Genomic DNA, 19,426 nt, shown 5'->3' on the forward strand with positions numbered 1-19,426 from the left:
GTGATCATGACATTACAATTACTTAGACAGTTTCTCTGTTTGACAAAGTTAAAAAAAAAAATTTTGTTGAAGGGAGTTGCCAACTCGCCATGTATATTATCTTCCATACATCTGAGACCTGCTCCAGTTCAAAGTGATAATTCTCCCAGTCGATAAACCATATTGTTAACCAAAAGCTTTATAGGGCTTCAGGGTAAACCCAACAAGGAGATTGCCACAGTTCAGTCCATTCTCAGAAACCTTGGTTCTGGTCATTGTTACTAGGTATAGAGCTGGTTTACTAAGAAGTGGATAGGTCTCTCACATTGGAATCTGTTAATATTAGAAGTGAATCCTCCTTCTGTTCATGAATGATAATAACAAATGATTGATTTAAAGTTAACCTTTAAAATTAAAAAGAGATTTTAGATTGAGCCCATATGATGGCAATTATGTAGAGTGGATAGTAACTGTCTAAATTATCTGGCAAAGTTTATATCATGGATTTACATTTCAATTGCTTTCACATCAGCTGGTTTTCACCTGGAGGTTGAGAAGATATACTCATTTTTTGTGTGATTTAACCTTCCCTGGAATGGATCAGTAGATTCAATATAACTCACACCAAATGCCATCTTTTGTTCACCCTCATTATTTTTATTCCTTCTTTTCAAAGTAGCATGATTAAATGAGAAATGCTAAGTTCATTATGATGCATGCTTATAAAAATGCTGTTACTTACAGTGCAACCATCCTCCAGAACTGAGTAGGTGAATTTGCCATTTCCTTCAGCCTTGAATTCACCGTCATTTGAGCCCATCAGCCTCAAGGCTTTCTTCACATTCCCACTGGCATGATCCATGTATGCAATGCTATTCTTGCAGTGATATGTGATGTTCTGGGAGGCCTGGCTGGAGAGAAGTCGGAGGAATGCCAGCTGGACATCGAGGACATCTTCAGGAAGTTCAGGATTGCCATAGCTAAACTGTAATAGGGAACAAATAAGGCTGGTCAAACATTATAGCTGCAATTATACATAAGTGATTCATGCAGTGTAGTATGGTCATTGTAATGTAAGTTGTTCACATATTTTATGTATGGCTATGTCTTTATTGCATGTATAACATACAATGCTAGAGTAAAGAAGGTCTTAAGAATTGAAGGAAAGTGGGTAACTTATGAAGAATAATTTAATCTAGTTTAGCTTTTGAGAGAGAAGTTATAAAAGTAGTTACCTGAGTATATAAAAATTTTCACTTTTCTATTTATTAACTAAATTTGTTTTGTGATGAGCAAATGGGAGGAACAAAAAAGTCAGCTAAGTAGAGATGGATTAAAGTTAAAGAAAAATGGTATATCTTTTCTTACCTGAAAACCACCATCCATGGATTCTCCAAACCAAACATGTTTCTTCTCAGCAGCAGAATTTGTCCACCAGTTCTTACGTGGAACAGTCAAAGGACTGGCATTTATGCACGTTTCCCCAGTTTCCATGTTACAGTATACTTTAATAGCATCCATCTTGCAACCTTGGTTAGGATCAACCCAATATTCTCCTGAATAGTCACAAAAATGACAATGGAATTGGTTATAATATCCAGTAATGGGATTTGGACCAAAATGATTTTGTAAGGCATTCATAATGTTGACTGCTAATGTATTTGTACTTTATGTATTTGTACTTTTATAGTGTAGCAGAATAGAGGAACTTTTAGATTGATTCTTAATTTGAAAAAATTGATAATTAGATTTATTATAAAAATTGTTTCAATAAATAAATGTTGCAATAATTAAATTACAAATTATGTCTGCATCAAATTACAAACACAGTGATATACATTGTTTATCACTCAAACAACTTTGTGATGATATGAAAAGACATGCCAAACTATAATTTGTATTAAAATTTCTATAAAACTGTCTTTAGATTTTCCTACATTTGGCATATTTTGAATTTACATTACAGTTTAAGTACACCTACAAAATTCATGTTTTCTTACTCAGAATATCAAGGAGTTTCAATTCAACTAACATTCTTTAAGTACTATCTCTGCTGTATAATATTTTCTATTCCCAGTAAAATTTTCCTTTCCCCTAAATTCTAACATAAGCAGTTTTCTTTGTTATCCTGTTGCCATGAGTGTGAAAGATTCCCCAGCATACCACTCTTGAGTTCAGGATGGCAGAATTTCAGGTCTCTGCAGTTCCGAGCAGGGTTTTTACGGGAACCATCAGGACTAAGGAGGCTTTCTATTTGTCCATTGACTGATTTGAGTGACGTCATAATCTCGTCGGTGTTGATTTTGAAATCCATTGGTTCATCTCCATAATATGGGGCAAAACCCCCAGATTTTTCACCTCCAATGCCATTGATGACAGCAGGCCCAGTACAGCATGGACCAGGGACACCAGGGGGCCCAGGAGGGCCTGGTTGTCCTGGGTGGCCTGGGGAGCCCTAGGAAGGGTAAGAACATACATCACTGAGGGGTACTTGTTTGGTATCCACTGAAAAAATATGTTGCTAGGCCCCCAAAATGCATTACAAACAATTAATATATTGTGTCATAGTAATTGTTTCAGTAAAAGTTTATTTGGGTTGTTTTGTGATCAAATATTAACCAATTTATGATAACTATAATTCATTGTTATGACAGTGTGTTCCAGTGTGTAAGAAGAATTGGTGTTGGAACACACATTTTACTCTCACATGTTTCCTTCTGTATAAATGATGTAAGCAATTCTAATGCTGACATGACAGAGGGGTTATGATCAGGACACTTAGATTCTGATCCCAACTTTGGAATCTAACTTTGTGTTTTGGGGCTAACCACTTAACTTATTTGTGTTTTAATTGTGTAACTTGTGGGGATAATAGCTTTTCTTCTTTTTACTCCAAAAGTGTGGGATAGGAATGTTTTAGGAATGATGGTATCAGTAGAAAAACAGGAGTCATGGCAGCCGTTTGAGAAGTGGAATGTACTTTACATTTGTAAATCATTAAGATTATCATAATTGTGAGATGTCTAATATGAGATCAGTGCTGGCAGAGTTCATCTTATTAATTGGGCTATGTCTTTATTCTGATATAAGTGTTACCTCATAAACTGTAAGAAAGGTTTTTTTCTCCCTGTCATTATAGTGTGATGAGAAAGTCTTCATGTGGGAGAGAATGTCTTAAAGTTATTGTTCAGGTCCTAAATTAGGTTTGGTAATTGCATCGTGTTTAACTCACTATCTCAGTTTTCAAATATTGCAAAGTGTTTCTGAAAATGTGAAAATTAAAGCAAATTAAATACACATATTTATAAGTGATGTCTTACCTCAGATCCTCTTTCGCCTCTGTTACCTCGAGGCCCTGGTGGTCCAATGGGACCAGGGTGTCCACTTGTTCCATCTTTGCCAGGGGGCCCACTGGGTCCAACAGGTCCCTAAGAAATTATCATGATATCACAATGCTAGAATATTTTCTTGCAGTGCTAACATTTTAAAATATGGACCTCCCAATATCTGTGGTACGTACTCTGGGGCCTGCAGGTCCTGGACTACCTACTGCACCTTGGTGACCAGAGGGACCCTGAAAGGAAAGGAAGGTGAATATGAGTGAAGACTTTAAAAAGGCTTAGGAAACTGTATGTTCAAGATCAGATCAAGAAACATGGGGATCATGATAAAATATGATTTCCTTTTCCTTTAATATCCCCATTGTCTCATGCCAACTACTATTTCAAATAAGCTCTCAAATCCGTTTCTAATCTCTTTTAGCATAGACTTTCACAGATGAACAATTTTCTACCATTGGTCTCTAAGATTTGCCTATCTCATTAGTTAAAATGCATTGAGGGGATTTTCTAACAAAATGGATGCACTTACTGGGGAACCTGGGGCACCTGGGTTACCAGGGAATCCACGATGTCCTTTGATGCCATTAGCACCACGTTCGCCCGTTTCACCTTTGTCACCACGTGGGCCTTGGGGACCCTTCACAAACACATTTCGAGTTAAGGTCATATACACATACACATTGGAAAAACAAAATAGGATTTATAACAATTAAGTCCACTTTATAACATACTACAAGCTAGAAATCCCATCAACAAACACTGCATACTTGGAACAATAAAGATTGTTCTTGTGGTTGTTTTGATCTTGGACTGAGAATTGTATGGAGCCCCAATAATTGATGTGTAATCTCATAGCCCCAAGGAAATTTTAGATCCTAAATTGCTTTCTATATCATCAAAGGAAAGTTTAAATTTGGTTCCATAGTCATGTATCTAGTCATCCCTTTTTGCTGAGCATGCCAGAAAATAGAATATTTCCTACACTGTAAAATTAGTTAAAAAAAAAAAAAAGACTTACAGGAGGACCTCTTGAGCCAACAGGACCTGGAGCACCAGAAGGACCAGCGGGGCCCTAAAATAAAAATAAACAAATGAACACGCACAGGGAAGTGTTTATTTATTGATACAGTTTTGTTTTACTTAAACGTTAATAATTTCATTGTGAGGGAATAATGAAATGTTTGCTATTATTGAAAATTAGTATTATTTTCTCCTTAAAAATCCTTTACCTGTTTATAGCTTTACCAGGGGGTCTGAATAGGAAAGCTGAGGAAACCCTGTTAATTCAAGCTTATATTGACCAAGTGGATATACACTTGGTGTGATTAATGCCATTTTGAATTTTAATAATGAATTCTTCATTGACTACTGCCAGAAATTCTCATATATCTTTATTACCACAGTTGCCTAAGGACTGACTAGCATGCAAAACTGTGAAACAATTGAGAGTAGATCTTTTCGTTGGCAGATATGACATTCTATTTTCTACCTACTGAGCTCCTTATTGAGGAAGATAGATGAGTAGGGAAAGATGGAGTTCATGAGAACTCACAGTTTCTCCTCTGTCACCACTCTTTCCAGCTGCACCAACAGGGCCAGGGGGGCCTGGATGACCAGGAGCACCAGGGGGGCCAGGAGAGCCATTTTCACCACGGTCACCCTGTGGACAAGTTCACAGTTCCAAAATCAATCTGATCAGCAGCTATTGTTCTAATTACACAAACCTATTGTACGTGTGCCTGTTATACCTTGCTACCAGGAGCTCCATCTCGGCCTGGCAGACCATCTGATCCAGGGTTTCCCTGATTAAAGAAAAAACAAAGAGGAAGAAATGAAATCAAATTCTTTGGAACCATTTAAATACCATCTAAGACCTGTATTCTCAATGGGAGAAATATCATCCTAAAGAGGATAAAAATTGGTTCTTGGGAGTGAAAAATCTTAGATATGACAATGGGTGTGGCCCTGCAAGGAGTGACAATACCTAAACAGATATGCAGTATATCTATGGTACTCAAATTTCACAGGGTGAGAGAGCAATAAGTGACTAGGAAAACAAGTCTAAAAAGGAGCCTTAGGGGGAGAAATAATAAATAAAATCTTGACACACTGTAATTTAAGCTGATAACGGAAATCTACAATTTAAGGAAAGACTAATCACAGATAACATGCAGTATATTTTTACCCAGAAGGACTGTTGTAAATTGGGGCTCTCCCCACCCTCAACTTTTTTCTTATTTAGCTAAATATCAGATTCTTTTCCATTAATGATCATTCATTGGGTAAATACTAAAGAACATGAACATTTAAGGCTATTCTAAATTGTAATAGAAAGAATATCTATTACTAGAGAAAGAAGGAGAACTTTGAAATGCACAACCCTCAGAGAGAGGTTCTCCTTTATGACAAAGAATGTACATCTTACCACTTTCTTGATGACTTTCTTTTATCATAGAAACTCAATGGCCCAATTTGACCCTTGCTTAAATAAATTATCAAATACTACCTGGCTTATTGTGTATTTTCGAAGAACTAGTACTTACATCTCTTCCAGGTTCACCAGCTGCACCAGCCAGACCAGGAAGACCCTGGGCTCCAGGAGGACCACGTTCTCCATTGAGACCACTAAGTCCTGGCTTCCCACTTTCACCCTGTGTACAAAAGAATAAAATAAATTTGTGTTTTAACCTAAGAAATCAATTAATATGATATTATCAGCTGTCTTTATTTCCCAATTTCTATCGAATTTGTTCCTAAAACTATCCCTGCCATAGGGGAAAAGCTTTGGGGAAGCAAGCTTCTTGTCTCTTCTAACTTGTCCAATGAACCTGGATACCAAAAGCCTGAGTAATTACATTGATTATCATATTAGAATACATCCTAATATGAGGTACATAAATAGACATGGCTATTGTAAGAAAAATATAACGATGAGCCATCATGAAACTGTAGGTTTACGGTACCCATTAGAATTAGGTTATATTGAACATTTGGCTCTATTTAAAGAATATATACATTTATTGGGAATGTTCATATAAATTGACTAGACTTAAATGTTATATTGTAATTTCACTACAATCGTATATGACATTTAGTTTAAAGAGGTGCTCAAAGTGAAAAAAGGTACGCCTTAATAAAATACGATTTTATTACCCTATTTGCTAAATAAATATTTAAGATGTTGAGCACTAGGATGTTATAGTAATATCAGTGAAAGAAAGTCAGGAGTATAAAATGAATTGAGTTGATGGATAATTGGTATCAGTTAAAGGCTTTCATAGGTCTATAACCTGACATTATTTCCCGCTTCAAGACTGACAGTCAGCAAACTGAAGAATGCTGACAAGTTTCCTAACAGGTAGTTGAGATGACAAGATATTTTTCTGTGATATCAATCTATTTGTTTTGATGTTCAAGGCCGGTCTATTATGTGCCTTGTTTTTGTGTTCCAGAGACTTTTAATAATATGCATGCTTCCTGAAAATTTGAAAATATCAAGAATTTGCATCTAATTACAGGAAAACTTGATTACATACTTGCTATGTTTATGTGATGTCTGAAGACTATCAAAGGAAACAAGAGTCCAGTGAAAGATAGCTATACTCACCTTGGGGCCCTGTGGGCCAGGGCTGCCCCTAGCACCTGCCATGCCTGGTGGGCCTGCAAGACCTCGTGCTCCAGGAACCCCTATAATCCCAAGTGGGCCTGGAGCTCCCTGTTGTGACAGATAATGAAACCTTAGTTATTCTTTATGTGACTATGTTTTCCTCTGTTGGATTTGTGATTGAAAATAAAACTACTGTCAATCAATAGAGACCACTCACCGGAGGGCCCTGGGAGCCAGGTGATCCCTTCTCACCTGGTTGGCCAGCATCACCCTTTGGTCCAGACACCCCAGGGCTGCCAGGAGCACCATTATTACCAGCTGGACCTGGGGGGCCATCTTTGCCTGGAGGGCCGCTGGCTCCTGGGGGGCCTGGGTTACCCTACAAAGAAATGTTTGAAATTTGAATATTTTATAATGAACAAGTAATTTTTTCCCCTCTTTTACCTGCATTCAAATAATTTTATATGGGATTTAATACAAAGAGAAGTAGCAATGGATAAGTTTCTCACCCTATGTATATATGAATGCTCTTTATGGAATATATGGTTAAAAAATACTTTAAAAAGTTCTTACATTATTGCCAGGAGGACCAGGAAGACCACGACCACCAGGGAAGCCAGCAGCACCCTGTGAAATTATAAATATATTTTGGATGTCAAAAATCAAGGAAAACAAATAATTAACCACTAAAAACAAATATAAATTGTAAGAAATGTGGTAGGACCTGCATTCTACTCTGGGATCACTTGTGGTTTGTTTTTTCCTCTTGGAATTTACATATAACTCACATATGAATGAGTGATTATAATTTTATACTCTCTTTAGGGATCTAGTGCTTTCAAAGCAGTTTTTATACAGATTGATATTAATTAATGCTTTTCAATAATAGTTAAGAGGATCATTACTTACAGGACCACCAGGACTGCCACGTTCACCTTTGACACCTGGGGGACCAGGGGCACCCTATATGGAAGGGAGATGGAAATGGTTTATAAGAATAGCACCAAAATCAAAATTTGGGAAAAGCATTAAGCCTTTGTAAGCCTTTGTAAGTCAGTAACTCTACTTATCATGATAATCATCTTGTAATACATACAATCATTATGTTGTACCTCTTAAACTTATACAACACAACGTTATATGTCAATTATATCTCAGTAGAACTGGGGGAAAAACATTACTACAGAAATGAGAAGCTACATCAAAACAAAAACAAAAACAAAAACAAAACCAGCAACTCTATGAGGACATTAAAATAATTTGACTGAGGTCATATCTAGATTGTTGGAGTCAAGCGTCAAACTCAGAACCATATTCCTAGGAAAACTGTACCCTTGTCACCATGACAAGCTCTCTCAGCATGAAGTATTGAAGTATCGACAAATCTAAGTGCTTTCCATTAGAAGGCTTAGAGAAAGAGAAATACTTACAGAAGGCCCAGCACTTCCGGGGGGCCCTGCGATTCCAGGAGGTCCACCTTCACCTTTCTCACCAGGAGCGCCTCTTTCACCTTTACCACCAGGCTCACCGTTCTGGCCCTGCATTCAGAAACAAAAACAGCCTGTGAGCTTACATCCTTCACAATACACTGGGCTTGTCCTTATTTTCCTTCAGAAAATAGAATTCATCAGGTGGAGAGCTATTGAAATAAAATTGGAAAAGGAGAGTCTTTGAAGACATGGAAGAAACAAAGACAATGAAAATGTTTCCATGACAGGGACTTCCCTGGTGGTCCAGTGGTTAAGACTCTGAGCTTCCACTGCAGGGGGCGTGGGTTCGATCCCAGGTTGGGGAACTAAGATCCCGCATGCCCCATTATGTGCCCCCACACCGCCCAAAAAGAGTTTCTATGATAAAAGAAAATTATCAAGAAAGTGGTAAGATATACATTCTTTGTCATAAAGGAGAACCTCTCTCCGAGGATTGTGCATTTCAAAGCAATCACCAGTAAATGCATTTGAGAAAGATGGGGCTTAGAGCAAATTTTAATTAGTACCATCTAATAATGGAAGAACCTTTCAAATTTTCAGAGTGCTTTAGGTCTAGGGGATCATGTTAGCCTCATTAACCTAGCATAAAGACAAGCCAGGTGTTTTTACCTCCATCTTTTAAACAGTAAGAATAGAGATAATGTGTAAAAAAAAAAAAAAATGGAGGTGGATAAATGAACCCCCATAAGGAATGAGTGGTTGAGATAGATTAGAATTCAGACTTGAGTTATACTTCTGCTATTTTTCAGTGAGATAGTGATTCTGGGCTGTATGATTTGTATGTTTTAATGTTCATACTTACAGGAGCACCAGGGAAGCCGGCAGGTCCTGGTGGCCCATGTTCACCTCTCTCACCCTTAATTGAAAAATATACTCATTAGTCACAGTGAAGACATCTTCCCATTGGGAGCACACGTCACCCTCTGTATCATCTTATCTTTCCTTTAAGCTAAGAAAAGATAGTGTTAGTGTGCAAAGCTAACTAATGTAGCCTAACCTCTGAAGACTTTTCCATTTCTCAATAAAATTCAAAGTAGACAACACCAGAACCATTGATTCCTTCTGCTTCTGACTGTGATATTATTTGCAAGAAAAATAATTTGAAAATTTGAAGTGTTTAAAAGACTTACTTGTATAACTTCTAAAATGTAAGGATTTAAAAAAATATGGTAAAAGTTTTGAGAAATCAATCATTAAATTAATTAATTAAAAGCATTTACTAAATATCTCTCCTGAGTCTGCAAACCCTGAAGGTAGAGAATTTTAGATCTAGAAGGAGGCTCAGGCAAAAATCCTATAGCTTTAAGAAATACTCATTTACAAATGCATATTATTTGTGCAATTTTTATATTTTTTCCAGAATTATTTAGGAAAGATGGCAAGACTTGAAATGTTAACCTTGCCTTGCATGTCATATGATGCCTAAAGACAGTATCCCATCATTGAGACTCAGGACCACAAGCAGAATTGCTAAAGAGGGAAGCACAGGTAGCTGCTGCCTGTGTGGGCTTAAAATTATGTTGAAATGTCTTAAACACTTACAGGGCCACCACGAGGACCAGCTATACCCGGAAGTCCAGGGGCACCACTTTCACCCTTAAAAAAGAGAAAAATAATTTATATTGCCCTGCATCCAAACAGCAATGACGACAAAAGACATTTTCCGTTTCTAAATAGTGTCAAGTGTTACCTTATCTCCAGGCTGACCAGCTGGGCCAGGGGGACCAATGGGACCAGTAGGACCCTAAAGAATATAGAAATATACTTTAATTTCGAAGATAAAAAGCATCATTTTCCTTATTAATCAAAGAGCATATATAAGGACATACTGTTCATCTAATAAACTAGATAATATGATTGCTTTGATAGCTTGAATGATATGCTCTTCACTCAGTGTGTAAATACTGCAGAGCTTAGTAAATATAAGATTTTATGGATTATATAATTCAGTGGCAATTTATAGATTCATTTTTTCTTTCTATTGCAGAAGATAAATAAGATGTGATATAAGATTTCACAGTCATATCTTTTAAAATTAAAGTGCCTTGCCTTATTCAATTGTATGATAATTCAAAATATTTCATTTAACTACTTAAAGTATTGTTACACATATTACAGTTTTCACATTGAAGTTTTCAAATATTAAAGTTTTACTTATATTACATAAATAAAATATTAGATTTAAAAAAAAATGTATGATGGCTTACTCATCTAGTCTGTTAAAAGTGAAGCATTTATGAATTTGTTTAAGGCAACTACAGTAAAGATAATGTCTATCTAATGGCTTAGTTATCATGTTTATTTGCTACAGTCATATCTAGGTGTTTACTAATGTGAATAGAATTGATTGTAATGTGTTTTTTTTTCAATTTTTATTTATAATAGTTAAATAGTTAAATAGTTATATAGATTCATGGAAGTTTGCAAAGAAATATACAGGAGAATCCTGTGCATCTATCTCCCAGCCTCCTTCAGGATTACATCTTACACAACTATGATATAGTATCAAAACAAAGCAATTGACATTGGTACGACCCATAGAGCTTGTACAGTTCACACCAGTTATACATGCACTCATTTGTGTGTGTGTGTGTGTGTGTGTATGTAGTTCTATGACATTTTATTATGCGTAGCCTCGCATGACCACCACCACAATCAAGATATTCAAAGGTACAATCATCATAAAAGACTCCCTCATGTCACCTCTTTATAGTTACACCCATCTCTCTCTCCCCTATTCCTCAATTTTGGTAACCATAAAGCTGTTCTATATAATTACGTTATTTCACAAATGTTACATGAATGGAATCATGCAGTACGTCCTTTTGAGATTCCTTTGTCACTCAGCATGATATCCTTGGTGTTTGTATAAGTTGTTGCATGTATCAACATTTTATTGCTAAGTAATATTCGATGGTATGAATGTACCATGGAATTTCAATGTTTTTTAAAATCAAAAAGTTCCTTTATAAGCATTGAATTTTAGTGACTTATTATGACTTCAGCTTATAACATTTGTCATACTTTTGAGATTTCTTTCCATTCTTAGGTCACTGTTGAACTATTAGTGATAGAAATCAGGAATTTTAACAATCATGTCATTTGGGTCTTAATGCCCAGAAGGTGGTAAAGTATGGTCTAACTTATCATGAGGAGTTTTTGGAAAACATAGAAGTTGAGGTGAGGGACTACTCCATATCACATACAGATAAATTCTGTTTCTCCCCAATTCGAGTACTCACCCTTGGACCATCTTTCCCTGGAGCACCATCGACACCTGAACTGCCGGGCTCACCCTGTCAAATAAAAGCCAGTGTCATCAGATTAGAGGTATTTTCACTGAAAACGTGCCAAGAAGAGGACAAACCCTCAAGATTAGCTGCAATGTATAGTAGGTGTTCTGCTTAAAAAGTTGCTTTAGAAATCCATCTCAAATTACACTTACTAGATGGGGGTGGGGTGGTAGGGAGGTCCAGGAGGGAGGGGTTATAGGTATACATAAACCAGATTCACTTCATTGTACAGCAGAAACTAACACAACATTGTAAAGCAATTTTACTCCAATAAAAAAATATATATATATAAATAAATAAATAAGTAAAATGATAATATTAATTTTGAAAATAGATTACTTTCCAGAAATGTTGCCTTCCTTTAACCAACAAAGTCTGTTTTATTACATACTTAACAGAGAATAAGTTGGTACCTTATCACCTTTTGGACCAGGGCCTCCAGGACCTCCTCTTTCTCCAGGCATTCCTTGCAGACCAGGTAAACCAGCATTACCAGGTGGCCCAGGGGAACCAGCAGGGCCCTGAAATTAAAGGAGAAATAGTAAATCACAAGAAAGAAATGAAATGCATTTTGTAAAATCTAGGTGAATTGAATTATGTGGAGTTACCTTTCCTCCTTCAGAACCAGGGGGGCCAGTTCCCCCTCTAAGCCCAGGGGGCCCTACAGGTCCAGTAGGTCCACGTTCACCAGGGGCACCAGAATCACCCTGTAGTAGGAAAATGGAATATCCCTGTTAGGAAAACCAAGGCTAAAAACAAAGCAAAAACACCCTAAATTGTATTGTTTTGATACAGACCACAAGGTTCTTAACTTACATTTTTGAACGATTTAGAAATTTTTATAATTATAAAAGACATTTCATCAACTGAGTGAGAAACGGAAACACAAAATTAGTTAATCTAAACAAGGAAACTTGGATAGCTGGTCTGATGAGCTAGCTTTGACAATATTATTATTATTTTATCACAAAGGCAAATTTTTAAAGTTCCTCTACCAAAACAGTTTTTCTATAGAGAGCCGATGCACTAGAAAAGTTTTCTTTTGAAATTTCAGGTCCATAGTTGACTCTACAGTGTTTATTCATGTCAGAAAATTTCATTTTCCAGATGATGCAAATTTAATGTATTGGAAATGTCTCGGGTTACCCTAAGTGTATTCACCAAACATTTGCAATGTCGTGCTTCTAAAAAAAGGAATATTTTGGTTTGCTGTACTAAAAATGTGTCACTAATCAACTGCTCTATAACATGCTGAAGAAATGAGAAAATAAATGGAAATATTTACCTTGCCTCCTGGAATTCCAGGTGCACCAGCCTCACCCTTTGGGCCCTAGGAGATTGGCATTGCATGATTAGGCCTCTATCAGAATATACGTTATATAAGTATAAGCAAAATACACACTTGACTTGCATACTGTATAATTTGTCCAATCTTGAGCTGTATACTCTTCCTTGAGTTCCTTTTATTTTATGGTAAAATTCAAACTTTCCATGGAATATTTATGACTGAATAATTTTTCTTTGTTTTATTAATGAATATTTCAAAACTAATTGTTAAAGCTCAGATACCATGGCATGAAGATGCAGAAGTTAATAATTTATAAATTATTCGTATTTATTCTTTTGGTTGCTGAGTTTTGAAAAAATGGCAAGCAACTTACAGGTTCACCAGGTTTTCCATTTTCTCCCGGAGGACCACTCGTTCCAGGCAAGCCCTACAAAGAATCATATTTGTATTGTGTAATCACTTCAAACATTGCTTATAGAAAAGCTTCTCTCATGTAAGTATGTTTCTGCAAAGTATTCAAAAAATGGTTTTAGCAGTCTTTTTACGTGTAAAAAATATGTAGCTCTCAAAATCCAACGATAGAGAGGTGATAGTCATATCTTACAAACCTATGTTCATCTCCCTCAATTCTTTCTGTTGCTGTATATAAAAATGAATTGATAAGTGTGGTGAGATGAATTTAGCTATATACATTTAAATTACAATAAAAATAAGTATAAGCATATAGAATTACGTGAACTTTATTTTTTTTTTAAATTATTAATGCACTCCTTCTAGAATAGGCATGGAAGTTATGCCTATTAACATTGCCTATTGTTTTATTTCAAGGTAGAAGTCAGATCCACACATTTTAAGCTTAAGATGCATTATAATCTTTTAGTGTCACAAAAAACTGAACAGCTGCTTAACTCAACAAATACAACTATCAAAGGAAAGTACTGATAAAAGTAGGTGCCCAATGACATTTAAGTAACAAATTCTTACTTGTAATCCTTGTGGACCAGGGCTTCCTGTGTCTCCTTTGTCACCACCTGGCCCCTATGTACAAAAAAATATTGAGATGCTTCATTATAAGATATCCTTTCATATTTAGTTCACACAGTTTTAATTTCATCAGGCCAGTTGCTTAATTAAAAAATTAATGGTGTAAAGGAGGGCAGAGTCTGGCTTGTGGAAGTGATGCAAGGGAGACATGTACAACATAAACTTTACTCAATATTAGAATTTAGCTAGCTAACTAACTAACAAGCTTTGTAATTGCTTTGGTGAACTATAATGATATAGTGTCAAAGATTGTATAATTCCCAAAGTCTTCCCTTGGCCCCAGTCCCATCCACTTCCATTTCCAATTTATGTGAGTAAACTTACGGTAGGTCCTGGGGGACCCTGAGGTCCAGTCTCGCCATTCTTTCCAGCAGGACCCTGAAAAAAAAAAGCAGTTATGGAAGCAGAGATAAAGATAATAGAAGTCATAGAGTTGGAGAGAAATGCTTCTACTAGAAGACTGGAAATGAGTGGATGAAAGCTACATACCTGAGGGCCAGGACCTCCAGGACTACCACGTTCTCCATTCTTTCCAGGAGCGCCCTAAAGAAGTAGCCAGTATTTATTTATTCTCAAAAGGAAATTATTCATTATAGTGTTCTCTCATGTTTTTGATCTGTCCCCTACACACACATGCATACATCCACAACCGAAAACTACTTTCGAGAACTAGGTTTCCATAAATGTTCCACTCTTTGCCCAGAACTCCAGGAAAAATACTTTAGCTCCCTTCTCACATGGTATTTTGATTTTCATATACTCTTCTGTGCTTTGAAGTGGAGATCAATTTTTGGCCATCTGCACTCCCATATAGAAAGTAAAAGACCTTTTGTCAAATATTTATTGAAGAAATGAAGGAAGGAACTCACATCATTTCCTTTAGGACCAGGGAAACCCATGACACCAGGCTGACCTCGGGAACCAGGTGAGCCTGGAGGACCTGGTCGACCACTTTCTCCTTGACTTCCCTAATGAGAAAAAATTATATTAATAGAGGTTTCATAAAAATCTGATCAAAATATACAATGTACATACCAAGGCTATACAATATACATCAAGCCTAGTCCAAACTGTGCATTTCATTATTCTCTGGACTTGTAAAATGAGATGCTAAAAATGTACTTACGGGAGGCCCTGGTTTCCCATCACTGCCTGGTCCTCCAGGACTACCGGGCATACCCTAAATTGAAGAATTCAGTCAGTCAGCTGATTTTAAAATGATAATTAAAAAAAATCTAACAACACCTATCTGTAAAATTTTGAGCTTTCCACTGACATATGTAGCTTCATATTTGCACACATGTTTTTCTGTCTGTAAATATCTTCGTCAAGCATTCTATTTTCTGTTCTTCAATCTATACTAGCTTAAGTTTTCTTCAGAGAATTTTGTTTTGTTTTGTTTTGAGCCTACAAAATGTATAGTCTGATTTAAGTTATTTTTGAACGTTCTTCATTTGCTTTTCCTCTTAGTAAATGACAGTGTCAAGCAAACAATGTTCCTCTTTACCCTCAATCCTGGACCTCCAGGGAGGCCGTCTCGGCCAGGTTCTCCAGCAACTCCTCTGGGCCCTGCAGGGCCTGGACCACCACGCTCCCCGGGGGGACCCTACATGATGAAATAAATCAACATGTATGTAAAAGAGCCTTCATTGACCTAGACGTTGACAGTACTTAGGTTGCAACTAGAGAACTTCTTTTGGTCCCTTAAAGAGAGTTGGTGTGTTGCTGGCATGCTCAGCGTAAATCACCATTACCTATTAGCTTGGGTTGTTATACTGGAAATATTTTAAGGCAACTTCGATGAACATCACATGCTGAAGAAAGCAATATTTAGTGGGCTTAGCAGTATAGTTTGGTGCATATAAAATCAAAGATCTTTGATGTTATGAAATCAGATTTGCACTGCACTTCAGAGTTTCCAAAGAACTTTCAGGCATTTTAGTCTAACTTATTCTTGCAATGATACTGAGATAAATAGTTCCTAATTGACAGATAAATTAAAGAATTCTCATAGAGGTTAAATAACATTAGTTACAAAGCTAAGAGAATGGCTGAGCAGGGAATGCAATCATTGTTTTACATTGGGAATTATTATTTTTTTAACTCCAATATATTTCATTCAGATAGTTAGGTGTTAATTAATGGGAAACTGTATAGAAGAATATACCTAAGTGTAGCACCAACATTTCTGAACATTGAAAACTAAAGTTATCTACCTTTTCTCCTGGAAGGCCATTTGCTCCAGCAGGTCCTCGGAATCCAGGCATACCCTGAAATAGTGAAAGGCAAATATTTAAGTTCAAAGTGTCAAAACGTTTTCATAATTCTCATATTGTGAAGTGCTTCAGAACAATATTTGGGATTGAGTACTACTCAAATTAAGAACAAACATGGTTGCCTCACAGTGAAGGTGAAGTTCTATGATTGTTTTCCTTTTCGATGCCCGTGGGAAACGTACCCTTTCTCCTGCAGCTCCGGGAAGTCCGTTCGCACCAGGTTCTCCAGGAGAACCGTCTTTGCCATCCTCACCCTTAAGTCCTGGAATACCTGGAGAACCAGCTTCCCCCTGTGAAAGGAGGTCAATAAAGAAATAATGACTGAATTTCATTGCTAATTTTTTACCTGTTTATTTCTTGATTATGGTATACATTTCTAAGAAATAATCAAATCTGTTAGGGTGATACTTACGCGTTCCCCACGTTGTCCTGGCTCTCCTTTGGCTCCATTCTTACCGGGTTCACCCTAAATGGGACATAATCTTGGTTTAAAAGTGTGGAAAATAGACTAACAAAATAATCACCAGTCACACCTGATTCAATTATAAAACCAGAGTGAAATCAATATAAATTCAATGGAACAAGAACAAAGAACCTGCTATTTCTTTTTTTACTGTGAGAAATAAGCCACACCTTTCAGACAATAAAGGAAAAATAGACAACTTACTGCAGCACCTCGCTGCCCGGGAGCACCATTGGTACCAGAGGGTCCTGGAGGACCGCGGGCTCCTATCAGTCCAGGGGCCCCAGGAATGCCAGCAGGACCCTAGAAACAATCCAAGAATATTAACATTAGGCAAACTTGAACTTTCTTTTCTAAAAAGCTAACTTAAATGTATTGTCCTGCAAAATGCAGAGGAAGCCAATAATATGTGTGTGGCTGAATGTGGGTGAGTGGTGGGGGCATCTTACCATTTCACCTTTACCACCAGGACTACCATTACTCCCAGGAGGGCCCTAGAGGGGGAAAAGAGCATATTAATAAGAATGCAAATAGTACATATATTTTTGAAGTTGCTTATATAACTAAAATAAATTTATTGATGGGTGTTGTGCTTTATAGAGATTAGGTGATTCTTCCAACTACAGCACAACACGTAAAATGTCACAAAAAAATGATCATTATCTGAATAAATTAAAGATAATATGCACTTGGTCTAAATTATTAAATAAGTACATAGAGAAGAGGTTTTTGGTCTTGTTCCTTTTCCAAATTTTTCTGATTGGTGATTAGTTTGGGGCACAGTCTTCAAAGTATCAGATAACTATCCATCCTCTACTTATTCTGTGTAATATAACCATAAAATTCATAAATTCTAGAAAAGTGCAGACCGCAAAACTAATTTCGGTACTAGTCAAATCAATAGTAGAGTTATTGCAGAGCACGAAGCAACATTTCTTTGCAAAAAAGTAATTTTAATTGATAGCAACATTAGAACATATGCTTTCATGAAATAAAGTGTAGCAATGCTCTCCCTTAATCAGCCATATTTGGTACTTACAGGAAGACCTGGAGCACCAGCATGTCCCTGAGGTCCAGGTTCTCCTCTTTGTCCAGGGGAGCCACTAGAACCAGGAGATCCCGCAGGTCCAACTTCACCCTAAGGGATAAAACCCTAAGTAGTCAGTCTCCCTTGCCACTTCTAATCTCCTGGCCAGTTTGCTAGTCAGTCCTGTTTAAACCCATCTCCCAAAAGCTGAAACAGTATGATAATTAAAGCAAAGTTTCATTAATCATATAGGCAGAGAAAAATGGTAACTATGTGTGTGACTGTGTTATCTCTGTTTGCAGAAAGAGACTGGGAAAAAAGAAAAGACAACAGAAGAGATCAGAATAGCAAAAGGCCAGGGATAAAACCCCTTTTGGAATCAAGAACAGGGCTTTAAAGATCTATATAGCTCAAAGAAATCCACTTGACTGTTAAAAAAATCACTTTCAAGACGCAGCCCAATGATTTTCTGTTGTCTCAAAGATATATTTTACATTCTTCTACAGAAATACATGTTTACCTTAGCACCAGGGGAACCAGGGAATCCTGCAGTTCCAGGGGGACCAGGGGGACCCTAAAAAAATAAATAGCATTTCAAGAGCTCTTAATCAAGTAAAAGAAAACTAACACTACTGGTAAATAATAAGTGGGTACATACAAAATACAGAGGAAAATTAGATAAAAACAGTATTTATCGTCAGTGATGAACATTATGTGGAGAAATAGTGTGGTAAAATAAAAAGAAAATTTGGATCCCCCATGCCCGACAACTTATGCCATGAATTCTGGTGACTTTGTGCAGGTCACTTAGCCTTGAGCTCTCATTTATAAAATAGAGATAGCATTATTATCTATTTTGCAGGACTCTTTTAATTGTCATATCCAATATTGGCCCTTAACTAACATTATAAGCACCATACAGATGTTAGTAACTGGCCAAGTATAATAAGGAGTATCAGAATTTTGTTTATGGGCTTACCATTTCTAGATTGTTTCTAGATTTTGTTTATGGGATTAGTGTCAGTTTGAATCAGATATTTATGAACAACGTTGAGTTTTAGGTCTACAATCCATGTTATTCCACTACTCCAAAATTCCATAATCTCTCATTACACTAAACCCATCAGGGTTAGATGAAAAGTTACTTACTGGTTGTCCATCACTTCCTCGAGCTCCATCATTACCTCGAGCCCCCTAAAAAGAGAAGTTGGTCTCAAATATCTTCTTTCTGAAAGGCTGGTCACAAGTAATATTTTAACTAAAAGTCTGACTCAATTGAGTCAGAATTTTCCTCAAGTATATTAAAATCTGCTTAATAATTATATACCTTTAGAGGGAAATTGTTGAAATTCTGATAGGCACAGTAATGATCTGATGTAGGAAGATTGGATTCTGTGTTTTACAGAACTGAAGGCAAATTAATGCATAAATATGCCAAGTTAACACATTAAAAAAATCCTCAACAGATAATAACTATAAAACACTTATTTGTTTGCATATCGTTATGGCTAAAATCCTTATGGAGGTGACTTTAAATGCAATTTTATAGAAAACTTCTTGCAGATTGTCACAGCCTGAAAACTGACTGAGACACTTCTCGGTGACTCGGATTGTAATT

The 19,426-nt window shown here is 36.6% G+C and overlaps 1 protein-coding gene across 1 annotated transcript in view; it reads right to left on the reverse strand.

Annotated features, from left to right (window-relative positions):
• COL3A1 (collagen type III alpha 1 chain) overlaps positions 1–19,426 on the reverse strand; it is a 38,720-nt gene that overhangs the window by 1,256 nt on the left and 18,038 nt on the right. The window contains exons 14-50 of the mRNA XM_024733648.1: positions 18,958–19,002; positions 18,329–18,382; positions 17,821–17,919; positions 17,231–17,275; positions 16,986–17,084; positions 16,731–16,784; positions 16,501–16,608; positions 16,259–16,312; positions 15,550–15,648; positions 15,169–15,222; positions 14,912–15,010; positions 14,532–14,585; positions 14,367–14,420; positions 13,983–14,036; positions 13,372–13,425; positions 12,996–13,040; positions 12,319–12,417; positions 12,124–12,231; positions 11,660–11,713; positions 10,108–10,161; positions 9,960–10,013; positions 9,220–9,273; positions 8,358–8,465; positions 7,837–7,890; positions 7,501–7,554; positions 7,145–7,306; positions 6,928–7,035; positions 5,864–5,971; positions 5,069–5,122; positions 4,873–4,980; positions 4,339–4,392; positions 3,850–3,957; positions 3,500–3,553; positions 3,300–3,407; positions 2,143–2,434; positions 1,348–1,535; positions 722–964 (exon numbers count right to left, since the gene is read on the reverse strand). Coding sequence (XP_024589416.1) covers positions 722–964; positions 1,348–1,535; positions 2,143–2,434; positions 3,300–3,407; positions 3,500–3,553; positions 3,850–3,957; positions 4,339–4,392; positions 4,873–4,980; positions 5,069–5,122; positions 5,864–5,971; positions 6,928–7,035; positions 7,145–7,306; positions 7,501–7,554; positions 7,837–7,890; positions 8,358–8,465; positions 9,220–9,273; positions 9,960–10,013; positions 10,108–10,161; positions 11,660–11,713; positions 12,124–12,231; positions 12,319–12,417; positions 12,996–13,040; positions 13,372–13,425; positions 13,983–14,036; positions 14,367–14,420; positions 14,532–14,585; positions 14,912–15,010; positions 15,169–15,222; positions 15,550–15,648; positions 16,259–16,312; positions 16,501–16,608; positions 16,731–16,784; positions 16,986–17,084; positions 17,231–17,275; positions 17,821–17,919; positions 18,329–18,382; positions 18,958–19,002 — 3,297 coding nt within the window. The remainder of the gene's footprint in view (positions 1–721; positions 965–1,347; positions 1,536–2,142; positions 2,435–3,299; positions 3,408–3,499; positions 3,554–3,849; positions 3,958–4,338; positions 4,393–4,872; positions 4,981–5,068; positions 5,123–5,863; positions 5,972–6,927; positions 7,036–7,144; positions 7,307–7,500; positions 7,555–7,836; positions 7,891–8,357; positions 8,466–9,219; positions 9,274–9,959; positions 10,014–10,107; positions 10,162–11,659; positions 11,714–12,123; positions 12,232–12,318; positions 12,418–12,995; positions 13,041–13,371; positions 13,426–13,982; positions 14,037–14,366; positions 14,421–14,531; positions 14,586–14,911; positions 15,011–15,168; positions 15,223–15,549; positions 15,649–16,258; positions 16,313–16,500; positions 16,609–16,730; positions 16,785–16,985; positions 17,085–17,230; positions 17,276–17,820; positions 17,920–18,328; positions 18,383–18,957; positions 19,003–19,426) is intronic.

The sequence above is a fragment of the Neophocaena asiaeorientalis genome, unplaced genomic scaffold (genome assembly GCF_003031525.2).
Source record: "Neophocaena asiaeorientalis asiaeorientalis breed wild unplaced genomic scaffold, Neophocaena_asiaeorientalis_V1.1 scaffold24, whole genome shotgun sequence".
In the NCBI taxonomy this organism is placed as follows: domain Eukaryota; kingdom Metazoa; phylum Chordata; class Mammalia; order Artiodactyla; family Phocoenidae; genus Neophocaena; species Neophocaena asiaeorientalis.